Raw genomic sequence first — 26471 nt, 5'->3', positions numbered from 1 at the left:
AAGAAAAAAAAAAAGACCACAAAAAACGAAAAACAACAAAACCCCCCATGTATTGCAATACCATACTGTCTTCTCCTAGACTGCAAACATTGTTTTAAAGAATAGCAAAACTCCTACTCAAATTTGATACAAAGCAGTAAAAAATGTGTAACCAAATCATTCTTAAACATAGAGTCTAAAAGGGCTTAAAGCTTCTATTAAAGGAAATACCTTTTGAGAAATAATGAAAAAAGAACGGAGACAGGAAGGAAGGAATGGGGGAAGGAGGGAAGGAAGAAAGGAAGGAGGGGCTCCAACTTATAATCAAGAATACAAAGACAATAAACACTTTTCCCCTCCCACCCTATCCTGAACTTCAACTACTGAGAACATTAACTGTCATCTTCAAACATAAAGTGAAAAATCTGCCTCAGAAGCTGTTTCACTCGGCTCTGTATGTGCACTGGCTATGATGTTAGAGACATCCCTGGCTACAATTCTGGCCTTGGATTTCTGCTCCTCATCTCTTAGAGGATTTTCATACCAGGGGGACTATAGTATGGTGAAAAATTCTAGAACTTTCATCATGTTAGTTTCAGCATGGGCTATTGAACTCCACATGTATTTACAACATGCAGAATCACTGTTGAGAACCCACCAGTACCTCAGGTATTTTCTGTCATCATATCTATGTTGATGAGTTTCATGGGCTCACAGTAAAGTGACTGCTCTCAAGATATATCCTCATCATATTTAGCACTTCCCAGATTTCCTCCTCTGTGGCTCTGTTGCCCTACCTGAAGATCATAACCAGGACAGCCATCAAGAAACTGGCCTTGGGCATGTCCTTGTCATTACCTAGCTTCCCATTTGATGATGAGGTCCGTTTTGTTGACCAGGCCACAGAAGTGCTTGGTGCAGTCAACCTCCTTCAACTCTATGGCCAAAAACAGCTCCTTCTGCTCAGAAGTTCTCCTAATTTCAGAAATGTGGTCATGTCCTTTTTGTTCACACTCTTCAGCATGTGTACTTTCATGATGGGCTCTTTCATTTTATATTTGAGCAACAGAAATGACAACAAAAAGCCACTTTCTTAGTTATAGGGTCTCTGCACAAGCACTCACAGTCAGGCAGGGTCTATGTGGTGCTTGAATTTTTTCTTCCATGGCTGTGTTGGCACCTTGACTACTTCTTGTGCATGATATGGTCGCAGCAGTAGTAATGGTGGATGGGACTCTCTGAGAGCTCTGGAGAGTGCTAGGTGTCTCTATAAGAGGCAAGTCTGGGAAATACCTTTCAAAAGAGGAGAGAAGGAGTAGTGGAACTCTTCCTCAGCTACAATAGTAGTCTGAAAATTCCCCAGATCCTAGATCTCACCTCAACACCATCCAGCCATAGCTGCCTATAGCCTCTCTAGACTGACAGCAGGGCTTATCTTTGTTCCTCACTATCCATATTCTGGGGCATGTGGTCCTTTCAGATCTCTCTCTTGGTGATCTATACCTGTATTTGAAATTCTGGCTCCGGATATCAGTTCTCTGTATAATATTTCCTCCCTATATGCTCTGAGATTTTTATCCAACCATTACACAGAATGGGTCAGGGCCCCAGGCACAATGAAAAAACTGCAGCCTAAGGCAACAGCTGTAGGATGGGGGAGGACTGGTGGAAAAAAAAAAGAAAGAAAAAAAAACCACACTGTTCTATTTCTTCCACTCACTCTATAGAATTAGTCTTTTGAGGATGTTCTGTACTTCAAGATGTACTTACTAGATGATAGACAAGATTTTGTTAGGCCCTAAAATTTTCACATTTTCTAGAATTTTGTCTAGTGACTTTTTTTTTTACCATCATTCATAATAAGATTATATATAAAATAAATATATATAACATTTAATATTATCTACCAAGAGTTTTTTGTACATATTTATGTATATATGTATTATCTCAATTTCATGAAAAAATACCTAGTCTTATTATGTGTGATTCTCTCTGATAATCTCTATTCTACTTCTAGTCTATTCTTTATGTTCTATTAAAAAATTATAAAAGGCCAGTTTTCACCCATTAAAAAGTTTCAGGTGGTTATTATAGCCTATGGAATCATACCGTCTCAAGCAACACAAATTTTTATGCTTTTGTGAAATGACTCCATTGCTACTTAATGGCAGTTATGGTTTGAGGTGCTGCCTCAAATTCCTACAATGAAGCAATAGAAATCCATTATACTAAGGCACAATTGGAATAACTGAGAAGAGAATTTTAAAATGTTCCCTGCAATCTATCTTGTCGTCTGTCTTCTGTTGTAAATTACACTCACCATAACTCCATGGCATGCCCCTCCCCTCACTATTAAAAGTTGTTACATCTGATTCTATATCCATAAAATACAATCTCTGTATTAGGCTTAATCAAAATTAAAATATACAGATGAAAGGATTATTTGCAAATTATATATCCAAAAAAGGGCTTGTTTCCTAAATAAAAAAGAACACTCTAAATTCAACAACAATCAACAGTGTTCAATTAGGAAATCAGCATAAGACTTGAACACATGTTTTGCCAGAGAGAATGTATGGATATCTGAAAAACAGATGAATATATGTTAAAAAATTTCCTTTTAGGAAATGTAAATTTAAACCACTATGAGATGCTACTATATAACTAGTTGAATAGCTAAAAAGAAAAGAAAAAAATTAAAAGCACCAAGTCTTGGTGAGGATATGGAGTGAAAGGAATCTGAAACATTGATTGTGGGTACACAAAATGGTCCAGGCTTTCTGGAAAACCATATGGAACTTCTTAATGTAGCTAACTTGCACTTATGTTTGAACAGGCCTCTACTATGTATTTTCCTAAAGAAATGAAAACTTAATCTTGCACAAAACAAACCTGAATCTGAATGTTTAAGAAGCTTTATTTGTAATAGCCCAAAACTGGAAGCAAACCAAATATCCTTCAGTGAAGAATGGATAAAACTCTGTGATCCATGCAATGGAATACTATACTGCAATAAAGTAGAACAAATGATACATGTGACAACTTGGATCAACTTCAGTGGTCACAATGCTGAGTGAAGAAAAGCCAACCTTGAGGTCAATCTCACCTGTGTATGATTCCATCTATATAAAATTCTCAAAAAGGACAAAGTTATATATGTGTATATTTGTGTTTGCCATAGTCACCCACTCTTAATTTTCATTTTGCATTTGAAATATTCATTTGTTATTTTGAGATAGTTGCATGCTACAATAATTTAGATTTTACTTAGGATTTAGACAATTTCTACTTCTGTGAAGAAGGAATAAGAGGGACCAGAGTTACCCAATTGCCTAAAACAACTAAAAAGAATGGATAAAATATACGACAATGATATTCAATATAGGGACATCAGACCATATGGGACAGTGGTCATTTAGAGATGGAAAACAAAAGACGTGACTTTGTAATTGCCCCATTTTGCTGCTTGGAGCTCCGGTGGAGCCGTGGTTCTCCCTGAGTTGACTAGATGAACTTGAGAATCTGGGGACAAGGAGGAAGTTGAAGTAGATGAAAGAGAGTACCAGTAAGGAAAGAAGTGCACCAGCAAAGAAGTGTGCAGCCCACAGAGGGCTGAGAGCACTTGGTGGCAGACTGATAAACTGTTATCATTCATGGGGCATCAGGGACAGTGCTCAGAAGTGTTCTGCACCACAGCGAGGCAAAGTAAACCACAGGAAATTCACTCTTTTCCTAACTAACAAAACTTGAAGACAAAATGAAAGGATTCTTCTCTCTCTCTCTTTCTTTCTTTCTTTCTTTTTTAAAGATTTTTATTTATTTATTTGACAGAGAGAGACAGTGAGAGAGGGACCACAAGCAGGGGAGTGGTAGAGGGAGAAGCAGGCTTCCTATTGAGCAGGGAGCCCAATTCGGGGCTCAATCCCAGGACCCTGGGAGCATGACCTGAGCCACAGGCAGGCAATTAATGACTGAGCCACCCAGGTACCCTGATTATTTTGTTTCTAAGTAACTTTGTAACGTTACAGAATAGACCTTGAGAATACTGATGTATTGACACTTTAAAAAAAATCTGTGTTTGTTCTGGACAAGTGTGAACAAGGTAAAATCACAATTTCATAATGTTGGGCATCCAATCAAATATTACCAGCCATGCAAAGAAGCAGGAATATATAACCAATAATTAGGAGAAAATAATCAGTCAAAACTGACATGGAAATTATACAGATGGTATGAGGAGTAGACAAGGACATCAAAAGAGCTATTGTGTAACTGTATATCATATGTTCAAGAAACACAAAGAAAGAATAAATTGGTTAGATTCATAGAAGATACAAAAGACCCAAAATGAAACTTAAGAGGTGAAAACCACAATGTCGGGGCACCTGGGTGGCTCAGTAGGTTAAAGCCTCTGCCTTCGGCTCAGGTCATGATCCCAGCGTCCTGGGATCGAGCCCCACATCGGGCTCTCTGCTTAGCGGGGAGCCTGCTTCCTCCTCTCTCACTCTCTGTCTGCCTCTCTGCCTACTTGTGATCTGTCAAATAAATAAATAAAATCTTAAAAAAAAAAAAAGAAAACCACAATGTCTAAGATAAAACTATACATTGGATTGGAACAGTGAAGGAATTAAAAAAATTAGTGAACCCATGTATATAAAAAATAGCACAACATATTACTATACTAAATCTACATAAGGAGAAAAACTAGAATCAGCTTTAAAATAATATATGCCAGATATTAATTATGTTCACCTTTGAGGAAGGGGCAGAATTTTTGAGTTGTAAAGGGGGACAATTATGATTTCTCAGTTTGGGTAGAATTTCTTGCAACAAGAATATATGCACTGTACTCAGCCATCAAAAAAAAAAAATTCTTACCATTTGCAACAACATGGATGGAACTAAGCTAAGTGAAATAAGTCAATCAGAAAAATACAATTATATAATTTCACTCATATGTTGAATTGAAGAAATAAAACAGATGACCAGAGGGGAAGGGAAAGAAAAATAAAATAAGATGAAATCAGAGAGGGAGGCAAACCATAAGAGACTCTTTTTTTTTTTAAGAATTTATTTATTTGTGTGAGAGAGAGAGTGAGAAAGAGCATAAGGGGGTGAGGAGAGAGAGAAGCAGGCTCTCAAGTGAGCAGGGAGCCCGACGTGGGGCTCAGTCCCAGGACCCCAGGATCATGACCTGAGCTGAAGGCAGACGCTTAACCCACTGAGCCACCCAGGTAAACCCTATAAGGGACTCTTAACTATAGGAAACAAACTGAGGGTTACTGGAGGGGAGTGGGTAGGGGGATGGGCTAACTGGGTGCTGAGCATTAAGGAGGCCACTTGATGTAATGAGCACTGAGTGTTATATGCAACTGATGAATCACTAAACTCTAACTTTGAAACCAATAATACTCTATATGTTAATTAATTGAATTTAAATTTTAAAAAAGAATATACACACAGTTATCTTAGTAATTAAAATGAAATAAGCCTAACACCAGAAAAAGTAGCTGTCTTTTAGCCAGAAAGTTACTGTTAAATGACAGAACATACAAAATCTGAAATAAGAACAGCTTAATGGGGACGCCTGGGTGGCTCAGTTGGTTAAGCAGCTGCCTTTGGCTCAGGTCATGATCCCAGCGTCCTGGGATCGAGTCCCACATCGGGCTCCTTGCTCTGCAGGGAGCCTGCTTCTCCCTCTGACTCTGCCTTCCACTCTGTCTGCCTGTGCTCGCTCTCACTCGCTCTCTCTCTGACAAATAAAATCTTTAAAAAAAAAAACACAGCTTAATACAATAAAAGTTTATTTCTCTATGTGAATTGGTAGACATTCTGGGCTAACAGGTGACATAGAGATCCAGGCTGCTTGCTTCTTCTAGGTCCACCCACAAACACATGCTTTCTGTATTTATTGATGAATGTAAGAAAAATACATGGAAAGTAGCAAACTAATATCAAATGCTTTAGCCTGGAAATGACAAATATGGTCTCTGCTCACCAATGGCAAAGGTTAGTTACATGATCCTTTCCACTATAAGTGCACTGTGTAGGGTGCCTGGGTGGCTCAGTCGGTTAAGCATCTGCCCTTCGGCTCCGGTCACGATCCCCTGGTCCTGGGATCAAGCCCTGCATCAGACTCCCTGCTCAGCAGAGAGTCTGCTTTTCCCTTTCCCTCTGCTGCTCCCCCTGCTTGTGCTCTCTCTCTCTCCTTCTGTCAAATAAATACACTTTTAAAAATCTTAAAAAAAAAAAAAGTGCACTGGGTATTATAGTGGCTCCATAAGCCCAGGAAGGAGAAGATATAGACGAGCACTTGCAAACTCCCCATAAATTGTTACATAGTAGGTGCTCAATATGATAGGACTAGTAGAATTTTTAGGACAGCCACCCTCTTTATTTCTTGGGAGTTTTGAAGAGGCCAAATTTCCTTGAAATTCCCCAACTCTTTTGAGATTCTGCTAGATGTCAGTTGCTTCCAAACACAGGCTCACATCAAATTTTCCAAAAGATCCTATAACATATCAGCAGAAATATTCTGCCTTCTTCATTCAGTAGTACCTTTCTGCACCAGTTCACTGGTCGAACTGCACTCCTTGTACTGATGCAATAACTTCTAAACTCATAATAGGGTGAGAATTCTCTTCTTCCTGTTAATGCTCTGTCAAAACTGGTGAGTATCTGCCCCCTTCAAGATGTACGAACATGCCTTGAACAGTTGTACAGGTGCCATTAGGCCAAGGGAAAACCAAGATTTTCTCCTCAGTCAAGTGGCTAGATAAGTGGCTAGGAGAACATTTCATTTGTTTATTTGGGGGGCCTTTTTTTGACAGTGGGTTTTTTATCTTTTTAACCAAAGATAGCATGTCTGTCAAACAATGTTTCACCTCCTATAAGGTTTCCAGGAATTTTAGGAAAATAATCCTCAGTAGATGCTTACTCTGCACTAATTTTTGTGATCTTTGAATCTTTCCTCAACTACCAATTATGAGGGAGACTTTGGTTATTACCACATAGATAAACACAGAGTTCTATTGGTCAGTGTGAAAATAAAGCTCATTAAAATTATATTGCAAATACTATGGTGGTCTCAAAACTCCTTCTCCAACTTCAGGATTCTATCCCCAAACTAGTAGATTCTATGACAAACATGACTATACTCACCACCTCTTTGGGAAAATATTTTAAGAATGTGGTAGAGATGCCCAAATGGGTGGCCAGATTTAAATTTCAATGTCAAAATTACCTTTTATACACAACAGGATGTTATTATCACAGGGATAATATGGTGAGAAATGGGATCCACCAGGAGTCGAAATGTTCTAAGTCAAGGACAGAGTAGGTGATTTTTGACCCGTTTGCTCCTCTGGAAGCAATGTGCAGCTTTTAGAAGAGGTGTTAAAGAACTGACCAGTAGGTCAGGTTCCAGTCTGGACAAGAGCACACACTGGAGAAAACCCAGGGGAAGGTCACGATATTGCAGACAGCTGAGCTGAATAAAAATGCCAGCCGGAGACAATCATCAATCAAAGAATCTTGAGGAGAGGGTAGAAAACCTTGGATAAATTAAGCCCCCAGGTATTCCCCCAATTGTGTTTCTTATTTTAACTTTCCTTCTTTAAACCTTCTTTCAGTTCCTGTTACAATAACCTTCTTTCTATATAGTGAAAGGCATTAAGGAGTAGTGAGAAGAACAATAAATGAGGAGATGGAAGGCCTGACTCAAGCTGGGAAGAATGGAACAGAGTACATTCTAGATGAATTCAGAGAAGAGGTCTAATGTCATCTCTTTCCCACACTAAACATGTGAAATGCAATACAGTTACAAGCTCTTTGAGCCTCAGGATATTAATTTGTGAATTTTTTTTAAAGATTTTATTTATTTATTTGACAGAGATCACAAGTAGGCAGAGAGGCAGGCAGAGAGAGAGGAAGGGAAGCAGGCTCCCTGCTGAGCAGAGAACCCGATGTGGGGCTCGATCCCAGGACCTTGAGATCATGACCTGAGCTGAAGGCAGAGGCTTAAACCACTGAGCCACCCAGGTGCCCCTTAATTTGTGAATTTGGTTTGATAAGTCATGCCTGCTAGGACTCTTGGAAAGTGTATGGAGTATATAAAGCACATGGCACATTGCCTGGCATATCTCAGAACTTCGGTGAATGAGAGTTACTGCTGTCATTATGTAGATATCAAATTCTGCCACCCCCACCCATGTCTTCTCAGAAAAGATAAAGTGCTATAGGACATGCTATAGCCAATCAGACAAAAATGTTCCTCAGCAAGTAAAACTTTATAAAAATTTCCCCTCAAATTTTGTGTTATTTAATTTGGGTTTAGGAATATCTCCTCCAGGTGGATGTAATTCACAGATCCTAAAATTTCTGTGAAGGAACAACTCTTCCACTCACTCACTGCTTCACCTTGTAGAGATTCAGAATATTGACAAATTACAATGAAGACAGCTTAATTAATTTTGCTTTGAATGAAGTGGGCAATGGCTAGGTCATGGCACAGTGTCAGCTCAGTGGCTTCTGTGTGTTTAATCTCAATGGAGCACCATCTATATTTTCCAGAAATTCCTTACAAATGATGTGTATAAAATGCCCGGTGCATGCACTGTGATCAACTGTGCTAGGACAAGAATGCAGAAGTCCTTCCATTCACATTCCAGATCGGAATTTCTCTCTGGCTTACTCATGATCCAAGAGTAACACCTAATAGCGGTTTGCCACTCCAGACATTTGGGTTTTAACTCTGAGGCACACCATTTCAGGGACCTGTCTGTGCTCATGATAATTTCAGGTTCATCTGGCCTATCACCTAGCTTCATGTAAAATTTACTTCCACTGAAAGAAAGTTCAGTTCTGAAAGTTTCTGAAAGTTCAGTTCTGAAAGTTTCCAGAAGCCCAAAACTGCCATATGTAACTGCATTGAAACTTTGACAAGTCTCATTTGGACTTTCCACCTATACTTATGCACCCCTCCATTTTACTTTTCCTTAGGTATTTGAAGATCCCACATTGTCCTTAAGGGATGATTGCTCATATATGTTAACATCCTATGGACAGGTACTGAGTCATTATACTAGCATTCCCAGAAGTAGTGCAGTGCTTTCCAAAGACTAGGTATTCAATAAAAGTTTGGGGAATAAAGGATCCAGTGAACATGAGTTCTAATTTATTAAGCACTGTTTCTTATACAGTCTTAAAAAACCAGAGAAAATCCATGCATATATAATTTAATTTTACATAACAAGAAATAAAAAGTATAGGAATGCCAACATCTGAATATCTTTTAGATTTTTTTCTCTATTTTTCTACTGACTGCAATTATCGGAATATAGATTTTGTTCACATTTCTAAAGGAATAGCCTATAGCAATGCCATGTTTTTATTCCAGATGACAAAATAAGATAAATGTCTAAACAATTTCTTTTACAAAACAAAACTTGCTATTAAAATTCATTACAGCAGAGACACCAGGATGGTTCACTTGGTTGAGCATCCAACTCTTGCTATCCACTTCAGGGTTGTGACATCGAGCCTGGCATCAGGCTCCAGGCTGAGCACAGAGTCTGCTAAGGTTTCTCTCTCCCTCTCTCTCTGCTCCTCCTTGCCTGACTCATTGTCTGTCTGTCTATCTCTCTCTCTCAAATAAATACATCTTTTAAAAAATAAAATTCATTATAACACTAAATGTGTGAACAATGTCATCCACAAACATGTAGATTTTAAGCTAATTAAATCTAAATTAAATTAAATCTATGTTAAAGAAACAATATTTGAACAAATACATTATGTTAAAAAAGAATAAATTTTCAAGTTACACAATAATTTGGGAACACATAGGCATATCTATCATATTCCTTTCAGCCCCAAACCAGACCTAAGTTTTATGAAGACTAACTGCCCTTTCTCAAACACAAACTGAAAAACCTGCCTCAGGTTTTTCTCTAGGAGCAAGAGAAATGACAGGACTTGGCCCTAGAAGGCCCAGTGGCCCCAGAAGTAGAAGTGGACCAGGCCGAAATTCTGGCTCGGGCGCTCTCTTCTTCATCTTGCAAAGCCTCCTCATACGAAGATGGGAAAGAGCTCGGGTCAGTCCCATGAACCTTGGCCAGAAACTCCAGGACTTTCATCTTGGTGGTTTCAGCGTGGGCTCTCGGGCCCCACAGGAATTCAAACTGTGCCGGATCACTGTTGGCCACCTGCCGGTACTCCAGGTACTTTTCCTTCACAAAATCTTTGGTGATGAGCTCCCTGGGCTCCCCAAAGATGGCGTGCTTCTGCCCGGCATATATCCCCGTCAAATTCAGAACTTCCCAGACTTCCTCTTCGGTGGCACTGTTGCCCTTCATGAAGATCACACCCAGGATAAAGATCAGGATGCCGGTCTTCGGCATGCCCTCTTCACCATCCAGCACCCCATCATAGGTGAGGCCCAATTTGATGAAGAGGCCATAACAGTGGTTTGGTGGGATCCACTCTCTTCACATCAAGGCCAAAGACCATCTCTATGTGCTCACAGGCTCTCAGGAAGATCTCGGTGAAGTGGTCTTCATATTCTTTGATGACGACCTTCATATCTGCCTCTGTCACGGGCTCTTTCATGTGATACTTGAAGAGCATGAAATTGACCAATGAAATCACTTTCTCATCTAGAGCACGTATGGGAACATTCTTGGGGGTGGGCCCAGCCCATGAGGTGCCAACCTCCTCTTCTTGGCCATTGGCGCCCTCATTCAATTCACCTGATGAGGTGGTTGTCATGGCGATGGAAGATGAGCAGAAACTCTGATGACTCTCAGGGGTACTGGGTTTACCAGCATCAGGAGCCTCCTTGGAACTGCCAGGTATCAGAGGATAAGAGGACAGATGGGTCTCTTGCAGAGTCTTGGAGACCTGGCCAACCTCCATATCTTGGATCTCACTGCAGGTCTGAAAGCACTGATCATATAAGCATTGTGGATTCTTTTGGTGCTGAGGCATGCTGACCTTTATGAGTAGCAATAGACAGGAGTGAGGAGAGGAGAGTGGGCAACGGGGAATCACGGCCTAAGAGGAAGAAGGAGACGTGAGTGGCCTCGGCTGCTCAACCCCACTGGGGTGGCTCTGATAAAACTGCCTCCAGTGGACTTCTCCTGGGAACACTCTTCTAGGGCCTCACAGGTCTCCCAACCATTTGGTTGCTATGCCCCTGAAGAACAATGAAGGGAGGAGTTTGAATGCTCCTGAGGATGCAGCCAGCAAACCCCGGCTGAGAATTCTCAGAGACCCGAGAAAGCATGCGGTGGTTGGGCTCTAGACAGCCATTTCTGTTCTGAGGAGGGTGATCCATTCATTCCCCCCTCAGGTGCGCTGCCTTGGCTTTCGATAGGACCTGGTGTACCTCCCCTATCCTAATATGGGATGGCCCCCTGAAGACCAAAGTCACATCTCCTGAGACAACTGATGCAGGTACCTTTTCCAGAAGGCCTACCTGGGACATCCCAAGGCTGACAGCGGGACCTAAACTGTGTGGAGGCTATCTACACTGCTGGTGGTGGTCCCCCCACTTCTCACTTTGTTGGCTTACTTTGAATCCAGGCAGGTCCTGGGATCCCTTCGTTTGCTGACCTAACATTGTCCCTTCAGAACAAAGCCTCCACTTTCTGATTCCTAGAGGGTAATTAGGGCACATGTCTACTGACAGCCTCTCCCATAGCCTCTCAGTGCTGACAACAGCTCAGGGCAGGATTCCTCATGATCTGCACTGTCCTGGTGTCAGCGGACCCTCAGTATTCACTCTGGGTTCTTGACTTGGCAACTGGTGGGGTCTCAGGTCTGACCCTTCTATGTAATGTCAACCCTTCTGTATTTAAGAATGCCTTATCCTCACGAGTTACGAAGGAAGTGAAGAAGGGCAGTTCCTTTCCCCCTCTTTTAAGGGTTTCCTGGACTGACAGAAGGAGGTAGAAACTGTAAAGGTCCCTCTTTTCCGGGGTGGGTTCATCTGCCTGTGGGATCTCATTCAAGTTCCTACTGAGACCTGTGAGAGGATCTGGATCCCTTTCCTTGATGACCTCCTATGATATAGGTACATACACCAAGGATCCCAGCTGTCTCCAACCCCCCAAAGAAGGGGGATCTTCTCCTGTAGTCTCTGTGCAGAGTTCTCTGGACTGATAAAGATCCAGGGTCTCTTTGATGACCCTATGTTTTGGGGTGGATCCTTTTCAGTTCTGACTCTGTATGTCCACATGGACTCCAGTACTGCCTGGTCACCCTGTCCACTGCTGCATCTGACTATGTCCCAATCCCCTAGGTGCCCAGCGTAGGAAGTGAACTAGAAGACTCCTGACCGTCATTGTCTGGGACCTTTGCCCTTCAGACGTAACTCAATGAAAACTGCCAGGGTCTAGGACTCCTCCTGACTGAACAAATGCTTTAACTTCCTGAGCCCCAGAGGAGGAAAGGAAAAGTCCCCTCTGCCTGCCATCCTCTCAGGGTCTCTCAGGGCTGACAACAGGGGAGGGGCTCTGTGCAGCCCCTCTGCCATCAATCAGTTGGTCGGTCCCACCATCCTCACAAGTGCTAGTCCAATACTGGTAGGTGATGTGCCCGCTGCCATCGATTACCTGGGGTTCCACCTTCCAATCAAGGCCCCACGTGTCCGAGACACCCAGAAGGGAAGTGAGGCGACACCTCGTCTGCCGGACAGGGGAGACCTGAGCACAGGGGCTTAAAGCTGTGCCACAACCTCTACCCAAGATCCGGGGAAACATGAGCACTCACTCGGGGTCCTCGCCGGGACTCCTACTGGAGACCCCGTGGGGCCTGAGGCTCCTTCCTTTCCCACAGGACACCGCCTGCCTCGGGCTAACCTCTTGCCTCGGGCTAACCTCTTGCCTGCCTCAGGCTAAGCTCTCACCTCCCTCAGACTCTGGAGGCTGGTCAGTCAGCAATACTTCCGCCGCCCCTGCCCGAGCCCTCCCGGGGCTCACAGACTGACCGAGGCTCACCGAGTCCGCCACTGTCTGGGGTCGATGGGCCCCTCAGGACTCACTCGGGAGGCCTTTTCTGGACTACCAAGAGGTCAAGGGACTCTTAGCCCCGCAACAGAAACGCTGTCACCTCGATCAGATCGCAAACAGGAAGTGTGTCGTCGACCAGCCTGATAGACCGGGCTGGGGTTACCCGGATTTGGACCGCGGCTCTCGCCTAATGTGTCCCCTCATTTCTGTGATACAGGGTCTCCTCAGCTCTCATTTGGAATCTTACTTGACTCCAAGCAGACCCCGGGAATCCTCCCTCTGCTGATGTGGTTCCACGCACCTCAGGTCGAATCCCGTACAGCCCCAGACCGAATGCCGCACAGCCAGACGGTCTTGAAGAGGAAATCAGGGGCGTCACATCCGGTTACACCTTCCTGGGGTCTTCCGGGCCAATAGCAAGGGCCGGGCTGTGCTTGCCAGGCTCTTTTCACGGTGGTGGTTGCTGCTCATCCCTCATTAGAGTCCTGCTGACTTCTTGTAGCCTTGGAATTAATCCCGCCCGTGATCCTGTGTCATGCCTCTCAGCAAATGTCCCCCCTCCCCTGGAACCCTCAAGAGGAATCGAGGGGATGCTTCAGTTGGAGAGCCCTGCCTGGGTCGGCAGGGCTCAAAGTAGGCACTGGCCCATGTCTGTGTGACCCACTGTCATTCTCTGGTTTTGGCCTCTTCTGTCCTCCTTCCTGGGAGTTCTCATTTTGGCCCCTTTCTTGTGACTTAAGGCTTTCTGGGAAATGCCGTAGCTTGGCAAACTCTTGGTGACTTTACCTCCTGAAACCCTGCCACGTGTGGAATGGGTCACGTCCCAGCCTCAGTGTAAAATGAAGCTGGAACGCAAAACAGGCAGGGGCCGGCATCTATGGTGGGCTATCAGAGATGAAGGCTGGAATCAAGATATACTCTTTTCACAGACAGAAATCACAAGTAGTCAGAGAGGCAGGCGGGTGGGGTGGGGTGGGGAAGCAGGCTTCCTCCAGAGCAGAGAGCTCCATGTTGGACTTGATCCCAGGACCCTGGTATCATGACCTGAGCCAAAGGCAGAGGGTTTAACCCGCTGAGCTACCCAGGCGCCCCTTGGAATCAAGATACAGTAATTAAACCAGAAGCTACCTAATGAATAGGAAGGACAGACATTTGGGGCACTCCCATCCTCCTGGGGTCCAATCTCCTGTGAGTTCTCCTGTTGGCTGAATTGAATTGCCATCCTGATGCCTCTGAATTGTGTTTAGTTATTTTTTTAAGACTTTGTTTATTTATTTATTTGACAGAGGGAGATCACAAATAGGCAGAGAAGCAGGCAGAGAGAGAGGAGGATGCAGGTTCCCTGCTGAGCAGAGAGCCTGATGCGGGGCTCGATCCCAGGACCCTGGGATCATGACCTGAGCCAAAAGCAGGGGCTTTAACCCACTGAGCCACCAAGGCACCCCACGAATTGTGTTTAGAAAAGTGCAGAACAGACAAGACTGAAGAATGAATCTGAAGCCAAATAGGTTAAGGACTGGCATACCATATCAAGAGATCAATTTTAAAAATGTATTTCAATTGATAGAGAAATGTGTTTCATAAAAATAATCATTATTCTTTCATGAGGGAAGGTATGTTTTCAATGTAGACAAAGGATATCTACCAAAAAGTCTTCTGCCCATTTTTTTATATGATTGCCTGTTTTGTGTGTGTTGAGTTTGAGGAGTTCATTATAGATCCTGGATATCAACCTTTTGTCTGTACTGTCATTTGCAAATATCTTCTGCCATTCCATGGGTTGCTTCTTTGTTTTTTTGATTGTTTCCTTTGTTGTGCAGAAGCTTTTGATTTTGATGAAGTCCCAAAAGTTTATTTTCGCTTTTGTTTCCTTTGCCTTTGGAGACATATCTTGAAAGAAGTTGCTGTGGCTGATATCGAAGAGGTTACTGCCTATGTTCTCCTCTAGGATTCTGATGCATTCCTGTCTCACGTTGAGGTCTTTTATCCATTTTGAGTTTATCTTTGCGTACGGTGTAAGAGAATGGTCGAATTTCATTCTTCTACATATAGCTGTCCAGTTTTCCCAGCACCATTTATTGAAGAGACTGTCTTTTTTCCACTGTATATTTTTTCCTGTTTTGTCGAAGATTAATTGATCATAGAGGTGAGGGTCCATATCTGGGCTCTCTACTCTGTTCCACTGGTCTATGTGTCTGTTTTTATGCCAGTACCATGCTGTCTTGGTGATCACAGCTTTGTAATAAAGCTTGAAATCAGGTAATGTGATGCCCCCCTGTTTTATTTTTGTTTTTCAACATTTCCTTAGTGATTCGGGGTCTCTTCTGATTCCATACAAATTTCTGGATTATCTGCTCCAGCTCTTTGAAGAATACTGGTGGAATTTTGATCGGAATGGCATTAAAAGTATAGATTGCTTTAGGCGGTATAAACATTTTAACAATGTTTATTCTTCCAATCCAAGAGCATGGAATGGTCTTCTATCTTTTTGTGTCTTCTTCAATTTCCTTCATTAGTGTTCTGTAGTTCCTCAAGTACAGATCCTTTACCTCTTTGATTAGGCTTATTCCCAGGTATCTTATGGTTCTTGGTGGTATAGTAAATGGAATCGATTCTCCAATTTTCCTTTCTGTATTTTCATTGTTAGTGTATAAGAAAGCCACTGATTTCTGCACATTGACCCCAGAGTAAAAATCATATCTCATGTGGAAAACTTGAAACCTTTTAATATTGAGAAGAAGAGAAAAATGCCTGCTTTCACCATTTGTAGTCTATATTTTAATAAACACACACAAAAAAAGTAACGGGAAGCAGTAGTAATCACAGAGATAGAAACCAGAAAACAAGAAACAATGTCAGTATAATTAACATGAATAAAGTGTATATGAGGAAAATATACTAATGTTAAACTATTAAATCAATAAAAATGCCTTTAAATAAAATTACTGGCTATGAGGTCAATAAACAAAGAGACACTTTCTTTTTGGTAGCAACGTAGGATAATGAATTAAAGAATATCTTGTAAATTATCATAATAAATACCTGATTCTTAAAAATATATATAATAAAAATATAAGAACTATGGAAAAATTATATAACTATTATTTATTGAAATTGCTAAAGACTTAAGTAAATGGAAAATATGTTTTTACATGGAAGTTTCAATTATGTAAACATGTTAATTTTCCTCAAATTTAACCTATTAATGACCATAATCCCTCATCCTCAATAAAGCCACATAGCTTTTACTTGTAAATGTTTATATATATGTGAATTCTGTGTGAATGCTGACAAGATAATTCTAAAATTTATTCTTTTTAAGGATTTTATTCATTTATTTGAGAGAGAGCATGAGAGGGGAGAAGGTCAGAGGGAGAAGCAGACTCCAGGATGAGTGGGGAGTAATTCTGAAATTTAAATTGGCTTGCAAATGGCTACGAATAGCTAATACACTCTTGAAAAGAAAGATGTGATATTAAATACTGTAGTAATAAGAGTTTGTGGTATAGGTGTTGGCATAGACAAATAGACCAAAAGAAGTGAATACCATGCTCCAAAACAGATGCACTATATCTTGTGTCCTGGTGTATTAAAGTTAGCTACTCAGAGAAGTAGGGGAAAGAATATTGTTTTTTTAATAAGAAATCACACTGGTATATTTTGATATTCATATTAAAAACAAATGTGACTAAAATCCTCCCTTACACTTAATAGAAATTCTAGTTCTAAGCAGATTAAAAACTCATTTTAAACCTTTTTATTCTGACAGTTTTCATACTCACATAAGCGAAGGGTATACCACATTAACATACTAAATGAAAATAAATCATTCCTAAGTTGCTAAACTGATTTATAAAAATCAGTATTCATTCATAATGAAAAGATGTCTTATCTCATTAGATAAAGGATACTTAGGAAAACTCTACAGTAAACATTATACTTGCTGTCAATTCACTGAGAGCCTTTAAAACTGGGAAGGAGATGAGGATGCCTGCTATCACCATTTCTACTCAATATTTTAATGAAGATCCTATATAGGGAACTAATGGAAATAAATCAAAAAGATTTGGATTGGAAAATAAGAAACAAAGCTAGCTTATTTCTCAGAACCTCTTGGGACATAATACTCCTAAAACACCCAGTTTGTGTACTGAGCTCAACTGCCTGGGAATGAGTGCACAACTCCTTCCAGTACTGCTGCAGGGGGAAATTCTCTCTGGTTTATCTAAGATACCAAAGTAATTTTTGTGAGCAGTTTTTCATTCCAGGCCTAGTCTCTCAACTCTAAGATACATCATCCAAGTGTTTGGCCTTTGTTTACCACTCCGAGAGCTTTATCTGGCCCACCACCCTATTAAACTTAAAATTACCTCCCATTGAAGAAGTGGCAGTTTCCAAAACCTCAAACTTCCTTGTTTCATGACATTTACACTTGACAATTCTGAAACCCATCCGACCCCCCCAAGAAAAACACAACAATCTTAATATGCATGCTCACACAGAAGAGCTTCAAAGACATAATATAAAATCTGAGAGAATTGAATGGATTTATAGACAAATCCATGCTTATAGTTGGAGATTTAAACGCCTCTCTCCAAGGGATCAGCAATAGTAATAGAAAGGAACTCATCAAGGATTTAGAGGTTATAAATATAGGATAAAGGTATAGAACTGAACAGTAGCACAATCCAACAGGATACAATGATATTTATAGAACACAACCCAACACAACAGAACACATGTTGTTTTCAAGCACACACAGAATATTCAATAAGTTAGACCATATCATGAGTAATAAAAGAACCTCAACAATGGCAAAAGAATGAAATGATAGAGTGTGTTTTGTGAATATAATGGAATGAAACTAGAAATCAAAAACAGAGCTGTAATGGGGAAATCTCCAAACCATTGGAAATTAAACATACCTCTAAAATATATATAGGCAAAGAGTATTTCTCAAGGTAAATTTAAAATTGTGTTCAAATAAATAAATGAAAAAATAAAATACAGTAAATCAAAATCTGTGGAATGCAGGTAAGGCAGTAATTCAAAAAAATTTATAGCACGAATTGCTTATCCTAGCGTATCAGTTTTCTCTTCCTGCCTTAACAAATTACCATCAATTTAGCAGCTTAAAACAACAAAAATGTATTATTTTACAATTCTACAGGTTCAAAATCTGACATGAGGTCATTGTGTTGCCACGACTGTAGTACTTTCTACAAGCTCTAGGGTCAATCAACCAAGAAAATATTGCAATGCTTACTGTGGATTCACCAAACAAAAGAACTGAAAAATATGTGAAACCAAAGCTGATAGAATTGAAAAGAAACACAGATAAATCTATAAGTATGTTTGGAGTTGCTGAGAGTTTAGCTCAGCTACTCCATAGTATTTTTGCCTTGGCATTCATTTTGTTTGGCCAAGCAGCCTGCAGGGACCTTAAACTGACATTAACCTCTCCTGCAAATGCATGCCCTAGGTAGCATCCTGAAGACTCACAAGCAAATGTTAAGTTCCTGATACAACTTCACCAACAGCTCTTTTGATCAAGTTTCTCCCCTCCCTCCCAGAACCTTTTCTTTGATGTACCCCTTAGATAAGATCCCTTGTAATTCACCAAAACTCTGCTTCTTTGGTTTGAATTGACCAATCCAGCCTAGGCCTGGGACTCACCCAGGAACACTAATAAAGACATGTGTTCCATGTCCTGCCTCTTTCTACATTCAGCTTTGATCTCCCTATGTGGTCCCTCAAGGCATAGTATGTACTTTCTCCAAGATCTATAAGTAGTAAACTCAATTTCATTTTCTTTTGTGGTACGTTGTTGAACTACATAGCTTACTATGTAGCGCTTTGTGCTCCACTTAAGAAATGTTAATTTTATAAAGACATAAGAAGGGTGTTCAACACTCCTCTCTCAACAAGTGATAGAACACACACAAGATACAAAATCAACAAGGATTTAAAAGAACCATCAACCAACAGACTCTAAAAATATTTATGAACATTCTACACAAAACCAGGGGAATGCACATTCTTTTCAAGATCCTATGCAATATATACCAAGATAGACCATATCCTAATTAATAAAAGAAACCTCAACAAATTGAAAATAATTATATTCATAACAGAGTATGCTCTCTGACCATAATGGAATCAATATTAAAATCAATTAACAGAAGAACAAGAAAACACCAAATATTTAGAAACTAAAAAACACACTTCTAAATACACCATGGGTCAAAGAGGAAGTCTCTAAAGAAATTTAAAAATGCACAAACTGAATTAAAATAAAAACATAACATTTCAAAATTTGTGTGCGCACAGCTAAAGCAGTACTGAGTAAAATTTATAGCAGTAAGATAGTGCTTTTAAAAAGTGGAGGGGGGGAAGGTGGAAAATTCTCAAATCTGTAATCTAAACTCATACCACAAGAACCTAAATAAGAAAGAGCAAAATAAACCCAGAGCATGGGAAGGAAAAAAATGGTAAGGAGCAGAACTTGATGAAAGTATAAGCAAGCAACAAAAAGAGGAGACAATTAATGAAACAAAGAGTTGGTGTTTTTTGTGGGCTTTTTTAAAGGAAGAATCAGTAACATTGATAAACCTCTAGTAAGACTGACAAAGAAAAAAGAAAAAAGTTACTAAAGTCTGAAAGGAGCAGAACATCATACTGACAGAAAATAATAATAATAATGATAAGAATGAGTATAGTTATTATCATTGACAAAAATTCAGCAACTATTTGTGACAAAAGTCTTAGGAAATAATAGAGGGGAGTTCCTTCAACTTGATAATGAACATCTATGAAAATCCCTATTTTGACATTATACTTAATGGTGAAAGACTCAATGACTTCCCCATAAGATAGAGAACAAGGTCAAGACGTCCACTCTCACCACTGCTATTTAACATGCTGCTAGAATCCCTAGACAGCCCATTAAGGCAAGAAAGAAAATAAAAGTCATAAGGATTACATATGAGTAGATAATCCTCTGCCTCTTTGAAGATGTCAAGACTGTGCATATAAAAAAATCCCAAGAAATCTATAAAACAACTCCTAGGCCTAATAAGTGATTGCAGCATGGTTGCAGGCTATAGGATCAACATACAAACATCAGTTGTATTTTTTTAAGATTTTATTATTTATTTGACAGAGAGAGAGAGATAGCAGGAAAGAGCACAAGCAGGGGGAGGGACAGGCAGAGGGAGAAATGGGTCCCTGTTGAGCAGAGAGCCCCATTTGGAACTTAATCCCAGGACCCTGAGATCATGACCTGAGCCTAAGGGAGATACCAAACTAACTGAGCCATCCAGGCACCAGTAGTTTAAGTTCAATACACTATCAATAAACATATAGAAACTACAGATGCAATACCATTGACAATTGCTCAAAAAAACCCTAAATCTGAAATACAAAGGTATAAATCTAAGAAAACATCAGACCTTGTTTACTGAAAAGAACAAAATCCAGAGATCAAATACATTTTTTTTAAAGATCTTATTTATTTATTTGATAGACAGAGACCACAAGTGGGCAGAGAGGCAGGCAGAGACAGAGAGAGGGGGAAGCAGGCTCCCCGCTAAGCAGAGAGCCCAATGCGGGGCTCGATCCCAGGACCCTGGGATCATGACCTGAGCCGAAGGCAGAGGCTTTAACCCACTGAGCCACCCAGGTGCCCCCAAATACAGTTTTTAAAAGATTGAATTTTTTGTTTAAATGAGAGAGAGAGAGAGGGAAAGCACAAGTCAGGAGGAAAGGCAGATGGAGAAGGAGAAGCAGAAACCCTGCTAAGCAGGGAGCCCAATTTGGACCTCAATCCCTGAACCCTAGGATCATGACCTGACCCAAAGGCAGACGCTTAACCAACTGAGCCAACCAGGCACCCAGAAATAATATATAAATAAATGGAGTGCTTTAGCATGTTCACAGATTAAAAGAATCAACATAGTAATGGTATCAATTCTTATCAATTAATTAATTAAACCTATTAATAAATAGGTTTAACACAATTCCTACCAAAATGTTAGCAATATTTTTTATATACATAATCTTGTCTAAAAATTTATACAGAAAGGCAAAGGAACTAGAATAGCTAAAACAATTTTTAAAAAGAAAAGTAAAATGAGAAGAACTGCTTTATCATATTTTGAGACATTATTTAGCTATAGTAATCAAGATTCTGTGATATTGATGGTTGGATGGACATATAGATGATTGGAACAGAATAGAGACTGTAGAAATAACCCCACATAACTATGGACAACTGATTTTCAACAACGTTGCAAAAGTAATTAGATGGAGGATGAATAGATTTTATTAAAACTGATGTTGGAGCAATTGAACATTCATTAGGGAAAAAACAAACTTTTTTTTTTTTTTTTAAAGATTTTATTTATTTATTTGACAGAGAGAAATCACAAGTAGACGGAGATGCAGGCAGAGAGAGAGAGAGGGAAGCAGGCTCCCCGCTGAGCAGAGAGCCCGATGCGGGACTCGATCCCAGGACCCTGAGATCATGACCTGAGCCGAAGGCAGCGGCTTAACCCACTGAGCCACCCAGGCGCCCGGGAAAAAACAAACTTTGACCTAAACTTCATATCTTACATAAAAATAAATTCAAATATGGGGCGCCTGGGTGGCTCAGTGGGTTAAAGCCTCTGCCTTCGGCTCAGGTCATGATCCCAGGGTCCTGGGATCAAGCCCCGCATCGGACTCTGCTCGGTGGGGAGCCTGCTTCCTCCTCTCTCTCTCTGCCTGCCTCTCTGCCTACTTGTGATCTCTATCAAATAAATAAATAAAATCTTTAAAAAAATAATAATAAATTCAAATATAACAGATTTAAATGTAAAATGTAAAGTTATGAAATTTTTTTTTAGATTTTTAAATTTTTATTTATTTGACAGAGTGAGATCACAAGTAGGCAGAGAGGCAGGCAGAAGAGAGAGAGGAGGAAGCAGCCTCCCTGCTGAGCAGAGAGCCTGATGCGGGACTTGATCCCAGGACCCTGAGATCATGACCTGAGCTGAAGGCAGCGGCTTAACCCACTGAGCCACCCAGGCGTCCCAAAGTTATGAAATTTTTTAAAGAAATGTTGTAACAGGGTGCTTGGGTAGGTCAGTCGGTTTAAGCATTCACCTATGTAAAAAAGATTTATATGTGGAATATCTAAAGATCTCTGAAAGCTCAATATTTAAAAAAGGAAACAATTTAATTAGGAAATAGGGTGCATGGGGGGCTCAGTTGGTTAAGTGTCAGACTCTTGATTTCAGGTTGGGCTATGATCTCAGTGCTGTGAGAGCCCCTATTGGGCTCTGTGCTCAGTAGGAGTCTGGATTTGCTCTCTCCTTCTCTCTTTGCCCCTCTCCCTGCTCTAACACACAAAAAAGTAAATCTTAAAAAAAAAAAAAGGTTAAAGACATTGTGAAATAAAAAATACATATAGTGGTCTCTGCTCCCATTCCTGGAACAGAGCCCCTAAAATCCTAAATGATAAGAACATTAGGAATATCTCACATCTCTTGTTGTAATATTTGTCTTTGACCCCATCCCTGACACAAGGATTCAAAACCCCTTGTGATTTCCTAAGTGGTGAGAGCACTAGGGCCATAATTTTTTCTAATGAGGTGACTCTGGGTGGACTCCTGGATGACTCCTGGATGGGGGCTGGTCACCAGAAAGGCCAACCAAGCCATGATTAGAAGCTTGGAAATATCAGCCTCTCTCCCCATTATCCAGAGGGGAGAGAGGGGCATTGATCATGCCTACTTGAGGAAGCCACCATAAAATCCCAATAGTGGGTCAGGAGAACTTCCAGTAGGGCAAATAACAGATCTCACCCTACGGACCTCTTCATCCGGCTATTCATCTATATTGTTCATCGTATCATTTAATAAATTCTATGAGTTGCTCTAGAAAATGAATCAAACCCAAGAAGGGGGTCTTGGGAACCTCTGAAGTTGGCTAGAAGTATAGGTGACAACCTGGGCCTGCAACTGGTGTTCTAAATGTGTGTTGCTGGGGGAGGGGGAAGTGTTGGGGCTGGGGGACAAGGTGGTGGATGGTGACAGTGTTGTGGAACGGAGCCCTCATCTTTGGGTGGATAGTGTCAGAACTGAGTTAAATTGTAGGATACCCAGCTGGTGTCACAGAGAATTGTTTGTTATGGAGAAAAAAACCCTCCATATATCTGGTGACCAGAATTGTCAGAAGTATGAGTGTTCTGTGTATCTAGTAAAGGAGACACATAGGACAGAAATATATAGTACGGAATAAATGGATTTTTCCTTACAGAAGAAAGTAGAAAATTGAATTTTTTCCTATACAGATATGAAGAGACATTTTCCTGAAGAGGATATGCAGATAGCAAGGAAGCACATGAAAAGAAGTTCAACTTCACTACACTTCAGGAAAATGTAAAATAAGGATCACGTTGAGACACTTCCATATACTTATCAGAACACCTAAAATTAAAAAAAAATGGTAACAATACCAAATGTTGATAACAATGCAGAGAAACTAGATGACCCATACATTGTTGGTGGGAATGTAAAATGGTACAGCAACTCTGAATATTAGTGAAAAGTAAAAAAAAAAAAAAAAAAAAAACCCAAAACACTAAATATATATTCACAATATGAACTAGAAATTATACAACTGATTATTTATCCCAGAAAATGAAATCTTATGTCCACAAAGAAAATCTATACATAATTGTGCACAGTAGCCTATTCCATTATTTAAAAACTGTCATTATGAAAAAATTATTCCTGCTAACCACATTCTCTGATATGCTAGTTTAGGATCACCTTTTTCAAAGTGAACAAATATCTATCTTTATTTTTACATTGCAAATGTGATAACTACAAATTTTAAACTGAATTTTTTAAAAGATTTGGTTTATTTATTTGACAGAAAGAGAGATCACGAGTAAGCAGAGAGGCAGACAGAGAGAGAGGGGGAAGCAGGTTCCCCATGACCAGAGAGCCCAATGTGGGGCTCGATCCCAGAACCCTGAGATCATGACCCAAGTTGAAGGCAGAAGCTTAACCCACTGAACCACCCAGGCACCTGAAAACTGAAAATTTGAAATGTGCAGCCAAGTATAAAGAAAAATACAAACTCCCATCAGAGAAACGCAGTTATTTTAACACAAGTGGTAAATTTCTCTCTGATCTTTTAATATGTACATGTCTGTGTTTATTACATGTATATATATATATATACACATACACATATATATGACATGTTACATAGACATATTAATATCTATTATTTAACATTTAGTATATATCAGATGCTAAGAATATGTATTTTATATACATTTTCATATTTAATCTTCATTATAAACTTTTTTGCCTTCTCATCTTTAAAAATATTGAAGCAGAGAAACATTAAAAAAAAATTCCAGTATCCACAGCTATTAGGTAACTAAGTGTTGGAGTAGAGGTTTAGAATGACACTCTGATTAGCCTGTCTGTCATACACTAGACATGTAACCATCACATAAATACACATGTATACAGACATACACCTGAATATATCCCAGAAAACTTGGCAATAATTTAGCAAAATTGTTGACTTAACTATCTGTAGGAAGTTCTGAAGGTTCATGGTCCCTGGCATGTAATTTATGGCAAGAAAACTTAATTAACTGATTCCTACCAAGTACGTCATGGATGTAGAAGGAAAGGTATGCAAAGCTGAGAATAAAACTATGAACTGGGGGAGCACCTGAGTGGCTCAGTGTGTTAAGGCCTCTGCCTTCGGCTCAAGTCATGATCTCAGGGTCCTGGGATCAAGCCCCACATCGGGCCTCTGCTCCGTGGGGAGCCTGTTTCCTCCTCTCTCCGCCTGCCTTCTGTCTACCTGTGATGCCTGTCTGTCAAATAAATAAAATCTTTAAAAAAAAAAAGAAACTATGAACTGGGGACATACAATGGGGACTTGTAACAATGGTAAACCATAGACATAACAAATGTTAACTACATAGAGATATATGATAAATGACATCCAAGTGGAAAAAGTCTATATGAACTTTTAAATTACACAGGGAATGAATTAGATTTTGAATTTCTAAATATAAAATAAACCATAAATTATTTGTGACATTTGGTTACCCTAATTGACTTTTCTTTGCATACTTCTAGTTTCCAAAGATCCTGATGATTTAAATAGTCTAAGTTGGGGCGCCTGGGTGGCAGAAGCCTCTGCCTTTGGCTCGGGTCATGATCCCAGGGTCCTGGGATCGAGCCCCGCATCGGGCTCTCTGCTCAGTGGGGAGCCTGCTTCCTCCTCTCTCTCTGCCTGCCTCTCTGCCTACCTGTGATCTCTGTCAAATAAATAAATAAAATATTTTTTAAAAAATGAAATATATAAATATATAAATAGTCTAAGTCATCCATCAGATAATAAACATGACCAGTCAACCTCATGTACTCCATAAAAATATTTTTCTTTCTTAATGATCATTGGGATGGATATGGAGACACTCTAATCATTGAAACCCATTCATTTGAACTCATTCTTGGTGTTTTAATTGTCTGCAGGATACTGAGTGCTCATCAACACTGCTCATTTTAGAATTAATGCAGAAATTGAAAATCTACTCTTCCTGACCTTTGCTATCATAACATTTGGATACTATTACATCACAAAGTATCTATTTCTTTTTCATGTATGACATCTAATTTTTTTGTTTTAGCATCAACTAAATTTACCCACCCTTGCTTTATCTTTACTTTAGATGTTTTAAGGAAGCTATAATGTATGAGAACTTTGTATTTTATTTTATGAGATAATATAATTTGGTTAGAAAAGTGTAGTTAATATGATGGATCATGGAAACAGAGACTTCCACAATTGATCAAATCAGTCATTTCTTTTCTAGGGCCTCCTCTTTCTTTAACAATCCAACTCCAAGTCTCTTCTATAGCTTTACTGAATTTTAAAAGGTTTTCTTAGATCTTTGATTCACCATTTGTCCTCTAAACGCCCCCAATTACTACCAGTCCATCAAATTTTACAGCAATTAGTCTATTAACTGATTTACATTATGAAACAGTATTCATAAGCCGATTCTCATCATTATAATTATTTGATCAAAACATTTCACTAAGATTTTAGTGATTTTTATTGCCCTCCTCCAAGCAACTGATGGTTGCTTCCCTGCCATTTATTTGTCTTTATTTTGGAGTAAAATTCCATGCCAGTCTTCATACTCTTTGGATGATAGGTAATGGGATTTAGGGAAGGCCGCTGAAGAATGTGCCACTTTGGCCTATTGATTATTTTGAATTACCTGAGAAACAGCCATGCAAAAAGAATATTCTGACCTTCCTTTTGCCTGCCTGAAAGCAGGAAATATATCCCCAATGTGAAAGGTACCCTCTGCACCAGGAGGTAGAGAGAACTCCTTGTCACCTGAGATAAGGAATTCAGGGCTCAGAAGACTATATAAACAACCCCTGTTTAGAT

The 26471-nt window shown here is 40.0% G+C and overlaps 1 protein-coding gene across 1 annotated transcript; it reads right to left on the bottom strand.

The window, feature by feature from the left end:
* Positions 1-9710: 9710 nt before the first annotated feature.
* On the bottom strand, positions 9711-13374 carry LOC101675329 (melanoma-associated antigen B16-like). Its single transcript, XM_004779858.2, is given in 3 exon segments — positions 9711-10448; positions 10450-11031; positions 13291-13374. Coding segments are annotated over 2 exon segments (1035 nt in total). The 5' UTR covers positions 10966-11031; positions 13291-13374; the 3' UTR covers positions 9711-9929.
* Positions 13375-26471: the final 13097 nt, after the last annotated feature.

The sequence above is a fragment of the Mustela putorius genome, unplaced genomic scaffold, assembly GCF_011764305.1.
Source record: "Mustela putorius furo isolate JIRA1106 unplaced genomic scaffold, ASM1176430v1.1 tig00003836_pilon_pilon_pilon, whole genome shotgun sequence".
Taxonomy (NCBI): Eukaryota; Metazoa; Chordata; class Mammalia; order Carnivora; family Mustelidae; genus Mustela; species Mustela putorius.
This window is presented reverse-complemented; position numbering and strand designations above follow the sequence as displayed.